Source organism: Coregonus lavaretus (assembly GCF_964263955.1).
Source record: "Coregonus lavaretus genome assembly, chromosome: 17".
Taxonomy (NCBI): Eukaryota; Metazoa; Chordata; class Actinopteri; order Salmoniformes; family Salmonidae; genus Coregonus; species Coregonus lavaretus.
The window spans coordinates 36,025,179-36,043,416 of record NC_140004.1 but is presented as its reverse complement, the minus strand read 5'-3'; the positions used below and the strand labels follow the sequence as shown (position 1 = coordinate 36,043,416).

The 18,238-nt window shown below is 45.6% G+C and overlaps 1 protein-coding gene across 1 annotated transcript; it reads right to left on the bottom strand.

Annotated features, from left to right (window-relative positions):
• Positions 1 to 204: 204 nt before the first annotated feature.
• Positions 205 to 3,997, bottom strand: LOC311144216 (chondroitin sulfate N-acetylgalactosaminyltransferase 1-like; the record flags this gene model as incomplete). The annotated part of the gene is made up of 9 exons (XM_084180224.1): positions 205 to 497; positions 605 to 686; positions 794 to 888; positions 1,005 to 1,186; positions 1,888 to 1,989; positions 2,536 to 2,752; positions 3,046 to 3,218; positions 3,384 to 3,484; positions 3,614 to 3,997. 9 exons carry the CDS (start codon positions 3,995 to 3,997, stop codon positions 205 to 207), a joined length of 1,629 nt encoding a protein of 542 aa, XP_084036350.1.
• Between the last annotated feature and the right edge of the window lie 14,241 nt (positions 3,998 to 18,238).

Here is an 18,238-nt window from a genome sequence, read left to right as displayed (position 1 = left end):
CCCCAGTCCCTAAGTTGAGTCTGTAGGATGATGAGGACATTGTTCTCTCAAAAAAACCCAGAGGATGTCTCTCCTCTCCAGAGGTTCTGATTTCATAACCATGACCACAGGTCCAGGGTCAGATATAGTTCAACCTCCTAATGGTTAAGGCTATGAAAAGGGGTAGGGTAGTCTGATCTTAGAACTGTGGTTATGGGGCAACCTCTACCTCAAGCGACTTGAGTCATTCAGTAGTTTCTGCCTCTGCAGATGCTCCTGGATCTCCTGTGTGAAGAACAGCTCCCCCAGGTGGCCGTGAGAGGCCTCGCTCATGGCCTTGGTCTGCATACACATCTTATACTTGTCTGGCGGCAGCTCATCCGCACACTGCTTCTCATGCCACAGGTGGAAGAGGCTACGGGAGGGAGAGCGAATCACCATCAGCTTGCTGTGCAGGTACTTTCTGTACAGGTGAACATCCTCCAAACCCCAGCCTTTGGTGTTCCGGTCAAACCCACCTGTGCAGATCAGAGATATAAATTGACAAAATCAATCAATCAATCAATCAATCAAATGAACAATCAGTCAGTCAGTCAATCAATGAAGAAACATATAATTTCATTACCTATGTTGATGAAATCAGACCTATACTGGCATGTCATGCCAAACCCAAAATCTCTCCAGAATCCAGTGTCCTTCCTTATCACCTGTTGCAGAAAGACACAAAGTAAAAGAATCATAAAAAAAACACAATGTCATGTATAATATATTTGTCCTATTTCCACACACAGGTGTGCCGGCAAGGGGGACTCACCAGTTGTTGTTGAATAGAAGGGAAGGGACTCTGGTTATTGTCGATAAGCGATGGATTGTACTGACTGAAGAGCACTGGGTAGAACACTTTCTTACCTAAAGTCAGAAAAACAAAGGCATGCATCTTCCATTAGAACTTCCACTTCCATTGGCAGACAGACACACTGACACACCGACATATTGATAGATAGTTAGGACCTCCCGCTCCTCACCAGGCTCTGCATTGAGTCTGCAGGAAGTGAGAAAGTCTAGGGTGAAGTGGATGTCGACGTCGCAGAAGAAGAGCAGCACGTTGTGGCTCCGTCTCCAGGCCCGTGCGCCCACTTCTAAGCCCCGCCCACGAGAGAACTCCTCGTTCAGTTGGATCAGCGTGAAGTTCCGGAATTGGGTCTCCCTGAGGGAGGGAAAGTTTTGCTGAGGTAATCTAAATCAGTATTTAATGAGAAACGGTCATCATGCCAACTGGAGGTCATCAACCCTAAGGTCAAATCTAAACAAACACAGTTGTGGCTAGAAACATGGTTTCCTCATTTGAGTGGATCATAAGAAAATATGGACATTTGGAGTGATCAAATCTAAATATGTGTGGTTTAACTTAAATACACTTCCACATATTCACATACAATAAGCCCTGTCTGTGGTCAAACAACTGCTGCTCTTTTCATTCCCTTCCTGTTGGTTATCCTGTATCTGTATGGATCTGCTACAATCAGGAGATTATTCTAATTTCTCTCCTTACAGTCTCCTAGCAACAGAGAGGCTCTGCAGGACTCCCCTGGTTCCTAACGCTTGAAATGATGTGCTGATTAAAGAACATTAACAGTTACTGTATATCACACTGGAGTTATATCTACACTGTCTGCTATCCACCAACGACCGCAATGCAGCACAGACACATCCCCAATTAGGAATTCCAGAGGAAGAACAATGCATTCAATAGAAGGCAATATGCTGTTGTACTTACTGTACACCGTGGAGCTGAAACTTGAGATGAATATTTTCATACCTTTGAGCCCTATTTGATGGAGTAGGCTTGCTATAGTTATGAACTTGTTATTACTTGCAAACATTGTAAAGCTGAGAAGAGTTTATTACCTGGATGTCTGATCCATGATGGCTTTAACCTCGTCAATCTGGTCCCTGCCAAAGTAGACCACAGTGAGGTGGGTCTTCCCTTCCTGCTGGACGCACACCTTTCTGAAACAGCAAGATGGTGGTTATAGTCTCCCTAGACCAAAGGTGTCAAACTTATTCCACAGAGAGCTGAGTGTCTGTTGGTTTTCGCTCCACCCCGGTACTTGATTGATGAATTAAGGTCACTAATTAGTAAGGAACTCCCCTCACCTGGTTGTCTAGGTCTTAATTGAAAGGAAAAAACTAAAACCTGCAGACACTAGGCCCTCCGTGGAATGAGTTTGACACCCCTGCCCTAGACAGATGGGCTGTGTCCTACAATGTTACCAATGTTCCAGCATACATACATACTAGTGCTGTTGCCATAGGTCTGGGATTCCTGAGACTAGCTGTTATACATCGTCCTGCCACCAGCAGAAAATAAAATATGTTTGGTAATACCTAGGTCTGCTCAACATGAGCAAAAATATGTTTACTAATGGTCATAAACACCTGACATTACAATTGTTGGTGCTGGGAGAAAAAACTCTGTACATACAACCTAAAGGGTTATTTTTACTTCCCAAACCGCCTGAGATTGCGGGCCATATCGTTTCTTTTTGTTCCTACCTGAAGTTGTTGATGAACTGTCTGAATGTGTCAGCCCTCCTGGACAGTGGAACTATGATATTGATGAGCATGTGGCGTGTGTCCACCCTCTCATTCTTCACCCTGACCACCGGGCCGAAAGGTCTGAAGAACACCAACTGTCGGAAGTCCTGCGGCCCCTCGCCCTTAAACATCAGCTCATACACTGTCCCCTTGTCACGCTCTGTACGGGTTAGCCCTGTTAGGGACGGATGGATGGACAGACAGACATACACAGACAGACGGACGGACGGACGGACAGAGAGAGAGAGAGAGAGAGAGAGAGAGAGGGACGGACGGACGGACAGACAGACAGACAGACAGACAGACAGACAGACAGACAGACAGACAGACAGACATCAGCAAGTACAAATAATTTAACCAATCGCAAATTGTCTTCATGACCCTCTGGAGATCTGAGAGGATTTCATACTTGTAAACAATTTGACAATAGGAGGGCAAAGTACACTTGACTGGGCCCAACACGCTCACCCTCTATGAAGTCCAATGGTGAATAGGAGCGTCGGTGGCGCTCCCCGTGTCTCTGGGGTCCGTTGAGGACCTGCAGGGCTGTCTCCAGCGTGCCTGTCAGCTCGTCTCTCCGGTCCTTCCTCACAGGCCTCTCCTCTGGGTGACGGGTCAGCCCCATCTCGAGCTGGTACACCCTGGAAAACAACCATCCTGAGTAGCACTGCATTTATACTGTACCTCAATATGGTTATGTGTAGGGTCAAGAGGTTTTCATGGCCAGGTAATGTGGACAGTGTAAAGCTCAGGGGTCTAATTTTAAGGCCTTTTAAATAAATAAGGTCAAAGGTCACTTGACTGACCTGTGCAGGGTGAAGCTTTCGAAGGGAATCACGGCGTACTCGCTGGGCAACTTCTCACTAGACTGGACCTCAGCCCGGCTCAACTGGGCCTTGAAGAACTCCTGCCGGAAGAGTTGGCATACTGATTGATAAAGATGCACACACACACACGCATGCACACACGCACACACTCACGCACACACACAGACACATACACACACATATACATAAACACACACACACACACTCACCTGGAGGTCGGTGTGTGTCTGGGGCCTACGCAGGTCCTCCAGCCCCATAGGTAGAACCCCTTTGGCCCTGGCCTTTTCCAGAGACTCCTGCAGCTGCTGGGTCCTCATCTGGAGAGCCTCTTTGAGCTGGGCTATCTGCTTACTGAGACTGTTAATATAGTGTCTGTGTGTGTCCTCGCTCTCCTGCAGTAGCGCCAGGTAACCCTCTTTACTGGTGGCTCCTCCAGCCCAAACCAGGGCCTGTTGATGGCTGTGGCTTCTGGGGGGTTTGCAGGCCAGCAGGTAGAGGAGAGATAGGCAGCAGCACACCACCAGCACTATGACCCCAACACGGGCCACCAGAGCTAACAGCCACCTCCGGAGCATTGTGGATCCAGAGCACATTAGAGTTTACACAGCATATCTCTGGAGCATGGTAGGGGCTTTCAGCTAATAGAGGTCATCCTTCACTGTCCACACTCAGCTCGCTGTTGATCACCGACATCATCTGTCAAGTCCCCCATGACAGAATGGTCATAATGTCCCACGACACTAATTCCACTGTTAGATGAAGTCCGTCACAGCATATTCATGCCATATTAAAGGTTAAAGGTCATTCTTCCTTGCCTGAAATGGAAAACAAATGTATTACGTTTCTAATAGTAACATCCAGCTTTAACCTCTATGGGATCGGTGTCCCGTATACGGGACGGTTGAGCTAACGTGCGCTAATGTGATTAGCATGACTGTTGTAAGTAACATCAAACTTTCCAGGACATAGACATGTCTTATATGGGCAGAAAGCTTAAATTCATGTTAATCTAACTGCACTGTCCAATTTACAGTAGCTATTACAGTGAAAAATACCATGCTATTGTTTGAGGAGAGTGCACAACAACAGAAAACTTATCACGGCAACTGGTTTGATACATTCACCTCTGAAGATAAATAATGTACACTACCGTTCAAAAGTTTGGGGTCACTTAGAAATGTTCTTGTTGTCATCAAATTGATCAGAAATACATTGTAGACATTGTTAATGTTGTAAATGGCTATTGTAGCTGGAAATGCTGATTTTTTATGGAATATCTACATAGGCGTACAGAGGCCCATTATCAGCAACCATCAGTCCTGTGTTCCAATGGCACGTTGTGTTTGCTAATCCAAGTTTATCATTTTAAAAGGCTAATTGATCATTAGAAAACCCTTTTGCAATTATGTTAGCACAGGTGAAACTGTTGGGCTGATTAAAGAAGCAATAAAACTGGCCTTATTGAGACTAGTTGAGTATCTGGAGCGTCAGCAATTGTGGGTTCGATTACAGGCTCAAAATGGCCAGAAACAAATAACTTTCTTCTGAAACTAGTCAGTCTATTCTTGTTCTGAGAAATGAATGATATTACATGTGAGAAATTGCCAAGAAACTGAAGATCTCGTACAATGCTGTGTACTACTCCCTTCACAGAACAGCGCAAACTGTCTCTAACCAGAATAGAAAGAGGAGTGGGAGGCCCCGGTGCACAACTGAGCAAGAGGACAAATACATTAGAGTGTCTAGTTTGAGAAACAGATGCCTCACAGGTCCTCAACTGGCAGCTTCATTAAATAGTACCCGCAAAACACCAGTCTCAACATCAACAGTGAAGAGGCGACTCTGGGATGCTGACCTTCTAGGCAGAGTTGCAAAGAAAAAGCCATATCTCAGACTGGCCAATAATAAGAAAAGATTAAGATGGGCAGTCTGAGATATGGCTTTTTCTTTGCAACTCTGCCTAGAAGGTCAGCATCCCGGAGTCGCCTCTTCGCCTCTTCACTGTTGACATTGAGACTGGTGATTTGCGGGTACTATTTAATGAAGCTGCCAGTTGAGGACCTGTGAGGCGCCTGTTTTTCAAACAGTTTTTTTTTGGCCAAACATTTTTAGTAAAAAGAAGACTGTAAAATCATCCGGAAATCAAATAAAAATGAGTATCATTTAGGAAATCTGATCCCAAGTATTCCCACAAATTAAAAAGAGACAGATGTGATCGTGTCGCACTCGTGTGTGTGTGTTTGTGTGTGTGTGTGTCAGGCTGTACTAATAGAAGACATACAGAGAAACACCTGAACTTACATACTCTTGCAGAACCACAGCGCTGTAGAAGAAAATGCCGGACACAAACCTCTCTCTGTATCTGTGTGTTTGTGTGTGTGGGTGTGTTTTGTTAGTCAACGTTTACTCACAGCACAGTTAGCCCTTTATAGGCCAGGTAGAGGTTGAACTCATGAAAGAGCTGCTTATGTTTCCAGGTCCATTCGAACTGTCAGAAAGGATACAGACAGCCTACAGTACACACCTGTGTGTGTGTGTGTGTGCATGTCTCAGAAAGGATACAGACAGCCTACAGATGTAGGATCTTAATTTGATCACCCTGTTAGAGGATATATTTAAAAAGTGTATTGAATTTGAGGTTTAAAAGGGCTTCTGAAGTATGTAATATAATTAATGGACTTGATTTTCCCTTACAAAAGATATATCAACCCCTACAAAAATGTCCATTAATTATAATACACATAATAATTCACATTTCCTGTTGCTGCAGGATTATTTTCCTGCTGTAGCAAACTGACTCAAACTAAGTCCCTAGATCCTAGATCCAATCCACAGTATAGGATATTATACTACCTGCTAATATGTATGTGTGTGTGTGTGTGTGTGTCTGTTTTTGTCAGAAATCTGTAAAAACGCTATGCTCTTCTTACGCTGATACTCTGCAGTGCTAGAAATCTCGTCGAGCTGAGCTTTGCATTGAAACATTGAGCCATCATTATAACAAATTCTAAATGAAGTGACATGGACTTTGGTCATGTTGCAGGACAGCTATCAGAGAGTTGAAAATACATAATTTGAATGAAGATACACATCTTTATCTGATGAAGGGATCTTCACTGAAATACTATATCTACGCACGTATAAGTAAAATGATAGAGATTCATATTTAACTAACATATCTCTGTCTCTGATTCACAGTTTGACATTAAGTTTCTGATTTTACTCAGAAAAACAGACAAACAAGTCTACAATCCACAAACCCTCAATAACTAAACACTTCTCATTCAATATAAAACAATGTATACTTTACTCACCAACTGCTCTCCAGCTCCCGGCACGCAACATAGCAGAGATACGACAGATCCAAAATGATTTAATAATCGCCATGCATCTCTTTTAAGAGTTAGCTAACTTATTGCACAGAGCTCTGAGCTTCCTTCATATTAACCCACGACAGAGCTCTCTCTCTCTCTTTTCTCTCTCTCTCTCTCTCGCTCTTTTCTCTCTCTCTTCTCTCTCGCTCTCTCGACTCTTTTCTCTCTCTCTCGCTCTCTCTCTTTTCTCTCTCTCTCTCGCTCTCTCTCTCTCACTCTCTCTCTCTCTCTCTCGCTCTTTCTCTCTCTCTCTCTCTCTCTCTCTCGCTCTCTCTCTCTCTCTCTCTCTCTCTCTCTCTCTCTCTTTCTCTCTCTCTCTCTCTCTCTCTCTCTCTCTCTCTCTCTCTCTCTCTCTCTCTCTCTCTCTCTCTCTCTCTCTCTCTCTCTCTCTCTCTCTCTCTCTCTCTCTCTCTCTCTCTCTCTCTCTCTCTCTCTCTCTCTCTCTCCTTTTCTTCTGTCTCTCTCTCTCATTAGGACCCCTGAGAGAAAGAGAGAAAGAGAGAGAGAAAAAGAGAGAGAGAGAGAGGGGGGGGGGGGGGGGGACACACAGAGAGAGCTGAAATGGCCCTGTTTGGCTGAGCTCACTGCTACTGAGTGCACTCTCTGTCTCAGCCTTCCTCTACCATCCCCCCCTCCCCATCAGACCAGACAAGCGGGCTGTCATGTGCCTTTTACTGAGGAGTGGCTTCCGTCTGGCCACTCTACCATAAAGGCCTGATTGCTGGAGTGCTGCAGAGATGGTTGTCCTTCTGGAAGGTTCTCCCATCCCCACAGAGGAACTCTGGAGCTCTGTCAGAGTGACCATCGGGTTCTTGGTCACCTCCCTGACCAATAATTTTTTGGTACCCTTCCCCAGATCTGTGCCTCGACACAAAAGTTGTCTCGCAGTTCTACGGACAATTCCTTCGACCTCATGGCTTGGTTTTTGCTCTGACATGCACTGTCAACTGTGGGACCTTATATGGACAGTTGTGTGCCTTTCCAAATCATGTCCAATCAATTGAATTTACCACAGGTACACTTCAATGAAGTTGTAGAAACATCTAAAGGATGATCAATGGAAACAGGATGCACCTGAGCTCAATTTCGAGTTTCAAAGCAAAGGGTCTGAATAAGGTATTTCTGTTTCTTATTTTTAATACATTTGCTAAAATTTCTAAAAAACTATTTTCACTTTGTCATTATGGGGTATTGTATGTAGATTGATGAGGGGGAAAATGTAATTTAATCAATTTTAGAATAAGGCTGTAACGTAACAAAATGTGGAAAAAGGGAAGGGGTCTGAATACTTTCTGAATGTACTGTAGGTGTATATTAATCAATTGTTTACCTCTAGATAAACAAAGCAATGTTTTAGTCCAGTCTTAAACCCAGTTAGCCTGCAGGCCACCTACTCTTTTGCTGATTTATTTTTCCCTTGTTGCAACTCTGATTCTAGTTCCTGTCTCTTTCTGTGGCAACTAGATTTCCCCCCAAACACATACAATTCAAAGACCAGGGGAGCGGTGGAGATTCAGAGATTCAGATTGTTTAATAGTCACATATACAATAAAATTATGAAATAGAAATAACAACAATAGAAATAGCACTATTACATCATAATAACTGTAGCAGTGATGAATAAATAAATGGGGGTGGAGGCAGAGTAAATACTTTTGAGGGGGTGGGGTGGAATGATCATAGGGGGAGCAGCAGCATGACCATTGAGCAAAATAAAAACAATAAACATTTTAATAAAATATAATAATATACATATTAACAACTGCAACAGTGATAAAATGTCATTGGTGTGGGGGCAGAGTAAAAGTCTGTTGGCGGGGGGGGGGGGGGGGGGGTGCTGGTAGCTGATTAGTGGTGGCTATTCAGCAGCCTGATGGTCTGAGGGTAGAAACTATTGGCCAGTCTTCAGTTTTTGCCATTATCCTCCTGTACTGCTCGTGTCTGAATGATTGAAGTTGGGAGAACAGGGCATAGCTTGGGAGGCTGGGGTCCCTGATGATCTTCTTGGCTTCCTGCAACACCTGGTGTAGTATGTATCCTGTAAGGCAGTATGCACCCAATGGTGTGTTCGGCTGCACGTAACACCCTCTGAAGAGCCTTGCGGTCCATGGCGGTGGAGTTCCTGTACCAGGCTGTGATGCAGCCCAACAATATGCGCTTGATGGTGCTCCTGTAGAACACTATGAGGGCCCTCAGGGACAGGCCGGATTTCTTCAGCATCTTGAGGTTGAAGAGTTGCGGTTGTGCCTTCTTCACTACGGTGTCCATGTGGTTAGACCATTTCAGCTTCTCTGAGATATGTACATCAAGGAATTTTAAGTTATTGACCGTCTCCACGGCGGCCTCATTGATGAGGAAGGGGGCGTGTCCAGTCTTGTTCCTCCTGAACATTTTACATTTACATTTTAGTCATTTAGCAGACGCTCTTATCCAGAGCGACTTACAGTTAGTGAGTGCATACATTCTTTTTTTATTTTTCATACTGGCCCCCCGTGGGAATCAAACCCACAACCCTGGCGTTGCAAACGCCATGCTCTACCAACTGAGCTACATCCCTGCCAGCCATTCCCTCCCCTACACTGGACGACGCTGGGCCAATTGTGCGCCGCCCCATGGGTCTCCCGGTCGCGGCCGGCTACGACAGAGAAGTCCACTATCAGCTCCTTTGTTTTGCTGATGTTGAGGGAGAGGTTGTTTACTTGGCACCATGCTGTCAGAGTGCCTACCTCCTCCCTGTAGACTGGCTCGTCGCTGTTGGTGATCAGGCCTACTACTATCGTGTCGTCAGCGAACTTGATGATGGAGTTGGAACTGTGAGGCTTCGCAGTCATGGGTATACAGAGAATACAGGAGGGGACAGAGGACGCACCCTTGTGGGGCCCCCTTGTTGAGGATCAGGGTCGAGGTGGTAATGTTGCCCACCTTCACCACCTGGGGGCGGCCCGTCAGGAAGTCCAGGACCCAGTTGCATAGGGAGGAGTACATGTGCTTTAGTGCTCAATTTAGGCAGTGCTTACTTGGTATGTGTTCGACTGGTAAAACAGTTTTAAAATACAGATTATTTCACAGAAATGTGCGAAAAGGAGCCATTAAACGTCACATAAAAAAAGAGCATATTCTTCAAAGAGCGAGAGAATTACATGCTGAGAATAATGATTGAGTTGTTCTTGAGATATAATCACACAACAACATTGAAACTCTCTAAACTACTGTAACTTGTGAAGAACCCTTTGCTTTATAAAAGTAATGTCACAGGTTTACTACACCACTAATACGACAGAAAACAGCGGGTGTATTGCCTTTGAGTTCTTAGATGCCTCAATCTATTAATGTGATTGGCTCGGTATCAAAACCAGGCTGTCTGCACATCTCAGGACCACAATAGTCTACTGAGCTAAAGCCTAGACATTAATGCTGGGACCTAATATGAGTCTTCAGGTGTCAGGCAAGGTTATAAAACACATGAGCATGGTTCACCAAACCACCTGTGAGAAAACGAGTGGCAGAGAGAGAGAGAGAGAGATCAAAGAGACAACAGAAGAGAGAAAGACAGACATAGAGAGAGTGACAGAAAGGACAGAGAGGGTGAGTGAGAGATAAAGGGGGAGAAAGAGAGAGAAAGAGTGAGACAGTCAGCCACAAAGAGAAAGAGTGACGGGGTGAACTGTGGGTAGCTGGAGACTGTCTGTCAGATAGAGCGTGGTGTAGACTCATGTCTGCAGCTCTGTGTTGGTTGCTAGGTAACAGAAGCTCTCAGAGTACTCTCCAGGTGGTAGCTAGGTTACACCATTTCACAGTCATCTGTGGGTGGTTTCTAGGATACACCAGACACTAGCGTCCACTTTCTGTTGGTTGCTAGGTTACACCAGTTCGTCCAGTAGTGTTCCTATGCTGTATAATTTGTTAAACATTCTAAGTAACTCTAATTGTTGACATCATAAATGATACATCTGTAAAATTCAGTCTAATTGATGACATCACAAAGCCTGAATCTATCAAATTCTGTATAATTGTTCACATTTAGGGTGACAGATACCCTAGCGATTAGAGCGTTATTTATGCCAGTAACCGGAAAGTTGCTAGTTTGAATCCATAAGCCGACATGGTGAAAAATAATTGCAGATCCTAGCCCCTAGGAACATACTGAGATAAGCATACCATGAAATTGGGTACCGTCTGATGTATATATTTAATGTATTAAATGAATGGTGACCACAGCCCTTCCGAAAATACATTTCAATTGTGTTTTAATGCAATTTTTTTCCACCCTGCTCCGTGTATTTAATGTAGGTAGCCTAGCAGGTAGCCTAGCGGTTAAGAGCTTTGGACCAGTAACCAAAAGATTGGTGGTTCGAATCCCAGAGCTGACTAGGTGAAAAATCTGTCAATCTGTTAAGCAAGGCACTTAACCCTAATTGCTCTGGATAAGAGTGTCTGCTAAAATGTAAATATATATATATACAGTGGAGAGAACAAGTATTTGATACACTGCCGATTTTGCAGGTTGTCCTACTTACAAAGAATGTAGAGGTCTGTAATTTTTATCATAGGTACACTTCAACTGTGAGAGACGGAATCTAAAACAAAAATCCAGAAAATCACATTGTATGATTTTTAAGTAATCAATTTCAAATTTGGCTCCCAGTGTGGCTTTACTTCCGGGCTATTATGACGCATCTGGCAGTTCCTAGCCTGGCCCTGATGTCTCAGGGAGAGTTGGGATATGCACTTTTTATTTATATAGGACAAATATAAGCACCCTCCAAATAATAATAATAATTATTGTTATTATTATTATTATTATTATTATTATTATTACCACAAAGGCGATATCTGTAATATTCAGTCCAATTAATTACATCACACAGGGTGCATCTTGAAAATTCAGTCTAATTGATGACATTACAAAGGTAGCAACAGATCATCACAAAGGGAATTCCAGAGCATGAGAAAGTAACAAAAATGTTTTGCACATCAAAGGGATTCAAATGGATTTCAGTGTTTACCAAGAAGTACCTCTTTAGTCAGGCAAGTATTGTCTTCCTGTGACCTGGAAACATTTCATAACTGTGGGTATGTCAGTGACAAATCTCTCCATTCAAAAACCCAAGAGCTGTATGCTGACTGTAGAAATGAATGGCGGTGACCTCCTGCCTCCTAATATGGTACTCACTTCCTGTGAAAGGCATGTTGGCATGGCAACAGTCCCAGTTCATCTTTGACTTTAAAGTCTTCCAGGCAGACAGCACACGTCTGCTGTGAGAGTGACAGAGAGAGGAACACGAGCAGAGGAGAGACACAGGGAAGGATAGGTTGAGAGCGCAAGAGAGAGAACGATAGAATGACAGTGGCGCAATGGTAAGAAAGAGGAGACAGAAGAAGGGGCAGAGAGAGAGAGAAAGAAAGAGCGAGAGAGAGAAAGAGAGAGACAGAGAGAGAAAGTGAGAGAGAGAGAGAGAGAGAGAGGAGGTTGAGGTGGCATCAGATATTTTTATTATGTCCCACTATTACTATTATTGTTACTAAAATTGACAGACCTCATCATAACTATTAACAATCAGTAACATAAAGTAGATTGTATTCTTACCCCATGGAGATTCAACTTCTTAGGATCTCCTTTTAAAACCACCTCTCTGTAGCCAAACCTCTCGCTCTGTGCTTGGTGTCTTAGTTTACTGTGTGTGAACAAACACACAAAGTACAACCATTAGAGATGACCTACTGTATGTCATTGGTAAGAGTCTTTTTTGCAAGCAGTCCCAGTCCCCCAAGAGACCCAGAAATCAAATCAATCACTGTGCTTTTATTGGTTGGAGCAATAAAAGGTACAGTGGCTTGCGAAAGTATTCACCCCCCTTGGCATTTTTCCTATTTTGTTGCCTTACAACCTGGAATTAAAATTGATTTTTGGGGGGTTTGTATCATTTGATTTACACAACATGTCTACCCCTTTGAAGATGCGAAATATTTTTTATTGTGAAACAAAAAAGAATAAGACAACAAAACAGAAAACTTGAGCGTGCATTAACTATTCCCCCCCCCCCCCCCCCCCCCCTCAGCTGCAAGTCTCTTGGAATCTGTGGTATTTTAAGTCATACCACAGATTCTCAATTGGATTGAGGTCTGGGCTTTGACTAGGCCATTCTAAGACATTTAAATGTTTCCCCTTAAACCACTCAAGTGTTGCTTTAGCAGTATGCTTAGGGTCATTGTCCTGCTGGAAGGTGAGCCTCCGTCCCAGTCTCAAATCTCTGGAAGACTGAAACAGGTTTCCCTCAAGAATTTCCCTGTATTTAGCGCCATCCATCATTTCTTCAATTCTGACCAGTTTCCCAGTCCCTGCCGATGAAAAACATCCCCACAGCATGATGCTGCCACCACCATGTTTGGTGTTCTCAGGGTGATGAGAGGTGTTGGGTTTGCGCCAGACATAGCGTTTTCCTTGATGGCCAAAAAGCTCAATTTTAGTCTCATCTGACCAGAGTAGCTTCTTCCATATGTTTGGGTAGTCTCCCACATGCCTTTTGGCGAACACCAAACGCGTTTGCTTATTTTTTTCTTCAAGCAATGGCTTTTTTCTGGCCACTCTTCCGTAAAGCCCAGCTCTGTGGAGTGTACGGCTTAAAGTGGTCCTATGGACAGATACTCCAATCTCCGCTGTGGAGCTTTGCAGCTCCTTCAGGGTTATCTTTGGTCTCTTTTTTGCCTCTCTGATTAATGCCCTCCTTGCCTGGCCCATGGGTTTTGGTGGGCGGCCCTCTCTTGGCAGGTTTGTTGTGGTGCCATATTCTTTCCATTTTTTTTATAATGGATTTAATGGTGCTCTGTGGGATGTTCAAAGTTTCTGATATTTTTATATAACCCAACCCTGATCTGTACTTCTCCACAACTTTGTCCCTGACCTGTTTGGAGAGCTCCTTGGTCTTCATGGTGCCGCTTGCTTGGTGGTGCCCCTTGCGTAGTGGTGTTGCAGACTCGCCTTTCAGAACAGGTGTATATATACTGAGATCATGTGACAGATCATGTGACACTTAGATTGCACACAGGTGGACTTTATTTAACTAATTATGTGACTTCTGAAGGTAATTGGTTGCACCAGATCTTATTTAGGGGCTTCATCGCAAAGGGGGTGAATACATATGCACGCACAACTTTTCCGTTATTTATTTTTTGCATTTCACTTCACCAATTTGGACTATTTTGTGTATGTCCATTACATGAAATACAAATACAAATCCATTTAAATTACAGGTTGTAATGCAACAAAATAGGAAAAACGCCAAGGGGGATGAATACTTTTGCAAGGCACTGTACCTATTCAGGAATACAAATCATCTCTGTATTGTGACCTAATGAGATAGCCAATACCAGGCCTTAACTGGATATCTTACTGAGTGTGGAGATTCTCCTCCTGGAATGTCACGAAAGGTCATGTCAAGGTCATGGGAAACAACTCTGATATTGTGAAGAATGTTTGGCATGACATTCAGAGCAGGCCAAACGATCTGGCATACCTTGTCTTGGTCTGCACCCTGATGGAGCCTTTAAATCAGAAACGTTCGTTTTTGGGAGAAAAAATAAAACATCTTCCAAAGGTCCACCTTTGTCAAACAGTGGCTGAATATCGTTTAAGATCTAGGCATAATATTCAGTCCAATATATCTCAGACTAACATGTGCACGCCAATCTATATTTATGGTTTATAAATTCAAAAATGTGAGTGCTGCAAAATGAATGTAAAAAAAATACAAATACTTGAATTAGCCAAACAATGGACCAATGAGAGACTGAAGATGTCACGCCCTGACTCAGGGGACGCTTATATGTTGAGTCAGGGTGTGTATATTCCTTGTTGTGCTTTTTCTATGTGGCTTGTCTAGTATGTATAGTTCTATGTTGGCCGGTGTGGTTCCCAATCAGAGGCAGCTGTCGCTCGTTGTCTCTGATTGGCGATCATACTTAGGCAGCCGTTTGGCACTAGTGAGTTGTGGGATCTTGTTCCGGTTAAGGTTTGTTGTATCTACCTTAGGACTTCACGTTTCGTTTATTGTTTTGTCGTGTGTTTACTTAGTTGAATAAACATGTACGTATATCACGCTACGCCTTGGTCTGTCCCGTCATTCAACGAACGTGACAGAAGATCCCACCAAACAAGGACCAAGTAGCGTGCCCAGGCGGAGCGGATGGCCATGTCACAGGTGGCCAATTTGTGGTCATGGGAGGAGATATTTGCGGGGAAAGGACCATGGGCTAAGGTAGATGCCCAGGCAGGGGAGGAGCAACGGCAACACGGAGGAGGCCGGTCGAGGAGGAAGCCCGAGAAGCAGCCCCAATAATATTTTTTTTTGGGGGGGGGCACACGGTGTGGACGACGAGCTAGCAGGAGGCCGTGAAAGGGCGGATCTGCAGGTTAGGAGAGGAGGCCACCATGTTACGGGGGCTGTTGGCTCAGAGGGAGCAGGAGTTATTCGGTCAGAGGGAGGCGCTACAGGAGGCTAAAAGGGAGAAGGAAAAAGTAGAGGCACGGCGAGAGGAGCTGGTTAGGCAGCAGAAGGAGCGGGGGTTAATAAAGGAACCCAGTCCTGCTCCTCGCACCAAGCAAATGGTGCGTGTCGCCAGTCCGGCCCGGCCCGTTCTTGCTCCTCGCACCAAGCCTGTGGTGCGCGTCGCCAGTCCGGCCCGGCCCGTTCCTGCTCCTCGCACCAAGCCTGTGGTGCGCGTCGTCAGTCCGGCCCGGCCCGTTCATGCTCCTCGCACCAAGCCTGTGGTGCACGTCGTCAGTCCGGCCCGGCCCGTTCCTGCTCCTCGCACCAAGCCTGTGGTGCGCATCGCCAGCCCGGCCCGGCCCGTTCCTGCTCCTCGCACCAAGCCTGTGGTGCGCGTCCCCAGTCCGGCCCGGCCCGTTCCGGCTCCTCGCACCAAGCCAGTGGTGCGCGTCGCCAGTCCGGCCCGGCCCGTTCATGCTCCTCGCACCAAGCCTGTGGTGCGCGTCGCCAGTCCGGCCCGGCCCGTTCCTGCTCCTCGCACCAAGCCTGTGGTGCGCGTCGCCAGTCCGGCCCGTTCCTGCTCCGCGCACCAAGCCTGTGGTGCGCGTCGCCAGCCCGGCCCGGCCCGTTCCTGCTCCTCGCACCAAGCCAGTGGTGCGCGTCGCCAGCCCGGCCCGGCCCGTTCCTGCTCCTCGCACCAAGCCAGTGGTGCGCGTCGCCAGCCCGGCCCGGCCCGTTCCTGCTCCTCGCACCAAGCCAGTGGTGCGCGTCGCCAGCCCGGCCCGGCCCGTTCCTGCTCCTCGCACCAAGCCAGTGGTGCGTGTCGCCAGTCCGGCCCGGCCCATTCCTGTCCCTCGCACCAAGCCAGTGGTGCGTGTTCCTAGTCAGGTCCGGCCCGTGCCTGCTCCTCGCACCAGACCAGTGGTGCGTTTGTCCACTCCGGCACGGCCCGTGCCTGTTCCGGCTCCGGTCAGCGGCTCCACTCCGGAGCCAGAGCAGTCTGCTCCACCGGTGCCTGATCCAGCTCCGGTCAGCGGCTCCTCTCCGGAGCCAGAGCAGTCCGCTCCACCGGTGCCTATTCCAGCTCCGGTCAGCGGCTCCAGTCCAGACCATGACGTCAGCCCCTCTCCAGGTTCGGGGTCTCCCACACCAGGGTCCAGACAGGGCCTGGCGTATCGTGGGAGGAAGGAGAGGGGAAGCAGCGCGCCGAGGTCCAGACCAGACCAGGGGCGCAACAGGGAGGCGGAGAGTGAGAGGTCGTCACGCCCCGAGCCGGATCCGCCTCTGAGGCGGAATGCCCACCCGGCCCCTACCCTGTTATGTTTATGTTGTGCGGTCGGAGTCCGCACCTTTGGGGGGGGGGGGGGTTCTGTCACGCCCTGACTCAGGGGACGCTTATATGTTGAGTCAGGGTGTGTATATTCCTTGTTGTGCTTTTTCTATGTGGCTTGTCTAGTATGTATAGTTCTATGTTGGCCTGTGTGGTTCCCAATCAGAGGCAGCTGTCGCTCGTTGTCTCTGATTGGGGATCATACTTAGGCAGCCGTTTGGCACTAGTGTGTTGTGGGATCTTGTTCCGGTTAAGGTTTGTTGTATCTACCTTAGGACTTCACTTCACGTTTTGTTGTGTGTTTATTTAGTTGAATAAACATGTACGTATATCACGCTGCGCCTTGGTCTGTCCCGTCATTCAACGAACGTGACAGAAGAAATGTTGTGAATTCCAAACATCTTAATTCTCCAACCACACCACTTTGAAATTCACCATAGCTCTTTCTAAGAGCATCAATGAGATTACATGAAAGTTGCAGAGCATGGTAAGGATCATGAACAAGCAACACCAAGCAGCATTAAGAAAGCAATGAGATTACATGACAAATAATGAAGGGATTCATTATTGAAATAGCAATAGCAGGTCAAGCCCAACTTGATTGATAGCCTAGATTACAAACATGTAAAATTACTACCAGTTAAAATATTGCCATTTAAATTTGACCAATCCCACTTGAAAGCCATAGTGGCACAAATATATTCAACTGTAGGCTAATACAATTAAACAAAACGACTATACCTTGTATTGCAAAATAATATTTATGTATTCAATATCCTTTATTCTTGGCAAATCAAAAATATCAACCCAAATAGAATAAATTAAGTTATTTTTTTTTAAATAGTCTAATATCACTTGAAATAAGAGTGGAATAGTCCTTCGCATTTAACACATTAGATTTCGGTCAACATCAGAGATAAATTAACGCTCACCGTTATACCACTGAAACCGGTGCATCAATACACCGGAGGTGGTCCTGGATGAGAAAGGATTTGTGTTTTATCAATAAACGGTTGATGCTACAGTGGCAGTGGGGCTTGTCCGCCGTATATGCAGTTGGCTGTTTTCAAACCACCTTATGATTCGATAGTCAGCCCAAAATAGAAAATATAGCATATTTCCAATAAAAACACTGTATGGCGCTAAATGTAACCTATCGGTAAAGTTGTTGGCGTAAAGGCCAAATGGAGCGATAATTTACGCGGCGGTTCATCTTTCAGATACTGGTGTTGTTGCTAATTACGAAAATAAATTCCACCCTTCCACAGTTCAATTAAATAGGCTACCACTGATTTACCCTTCAATAATTTGATCTATTCGCAAGCAGCTTCAAACCAATGAAAACCAATTACTGTATATAACTGACCCAGCATCTGTGGAGAGAACGCTTGATCACTTATAAAAGCGATAGACATCCAGATGGTCCAATCGCTACCTGCCCTGGCCCCACTGTGAAAGTTTCCACTAGATAGCACAGCCACAAAGTCTGAATTGGTTATATCGGGTTTATGTCTTTGTGGCTGTGGTAACAAGTGACGACCAGTCTGTAACCAAGTTTGGAACCCCTTCTGTTGGCGTCGTTGTGTTGTGACGGCGCGGGCATGCTATGTTATTATACTGAACAAAAATATAAACGCAACATGC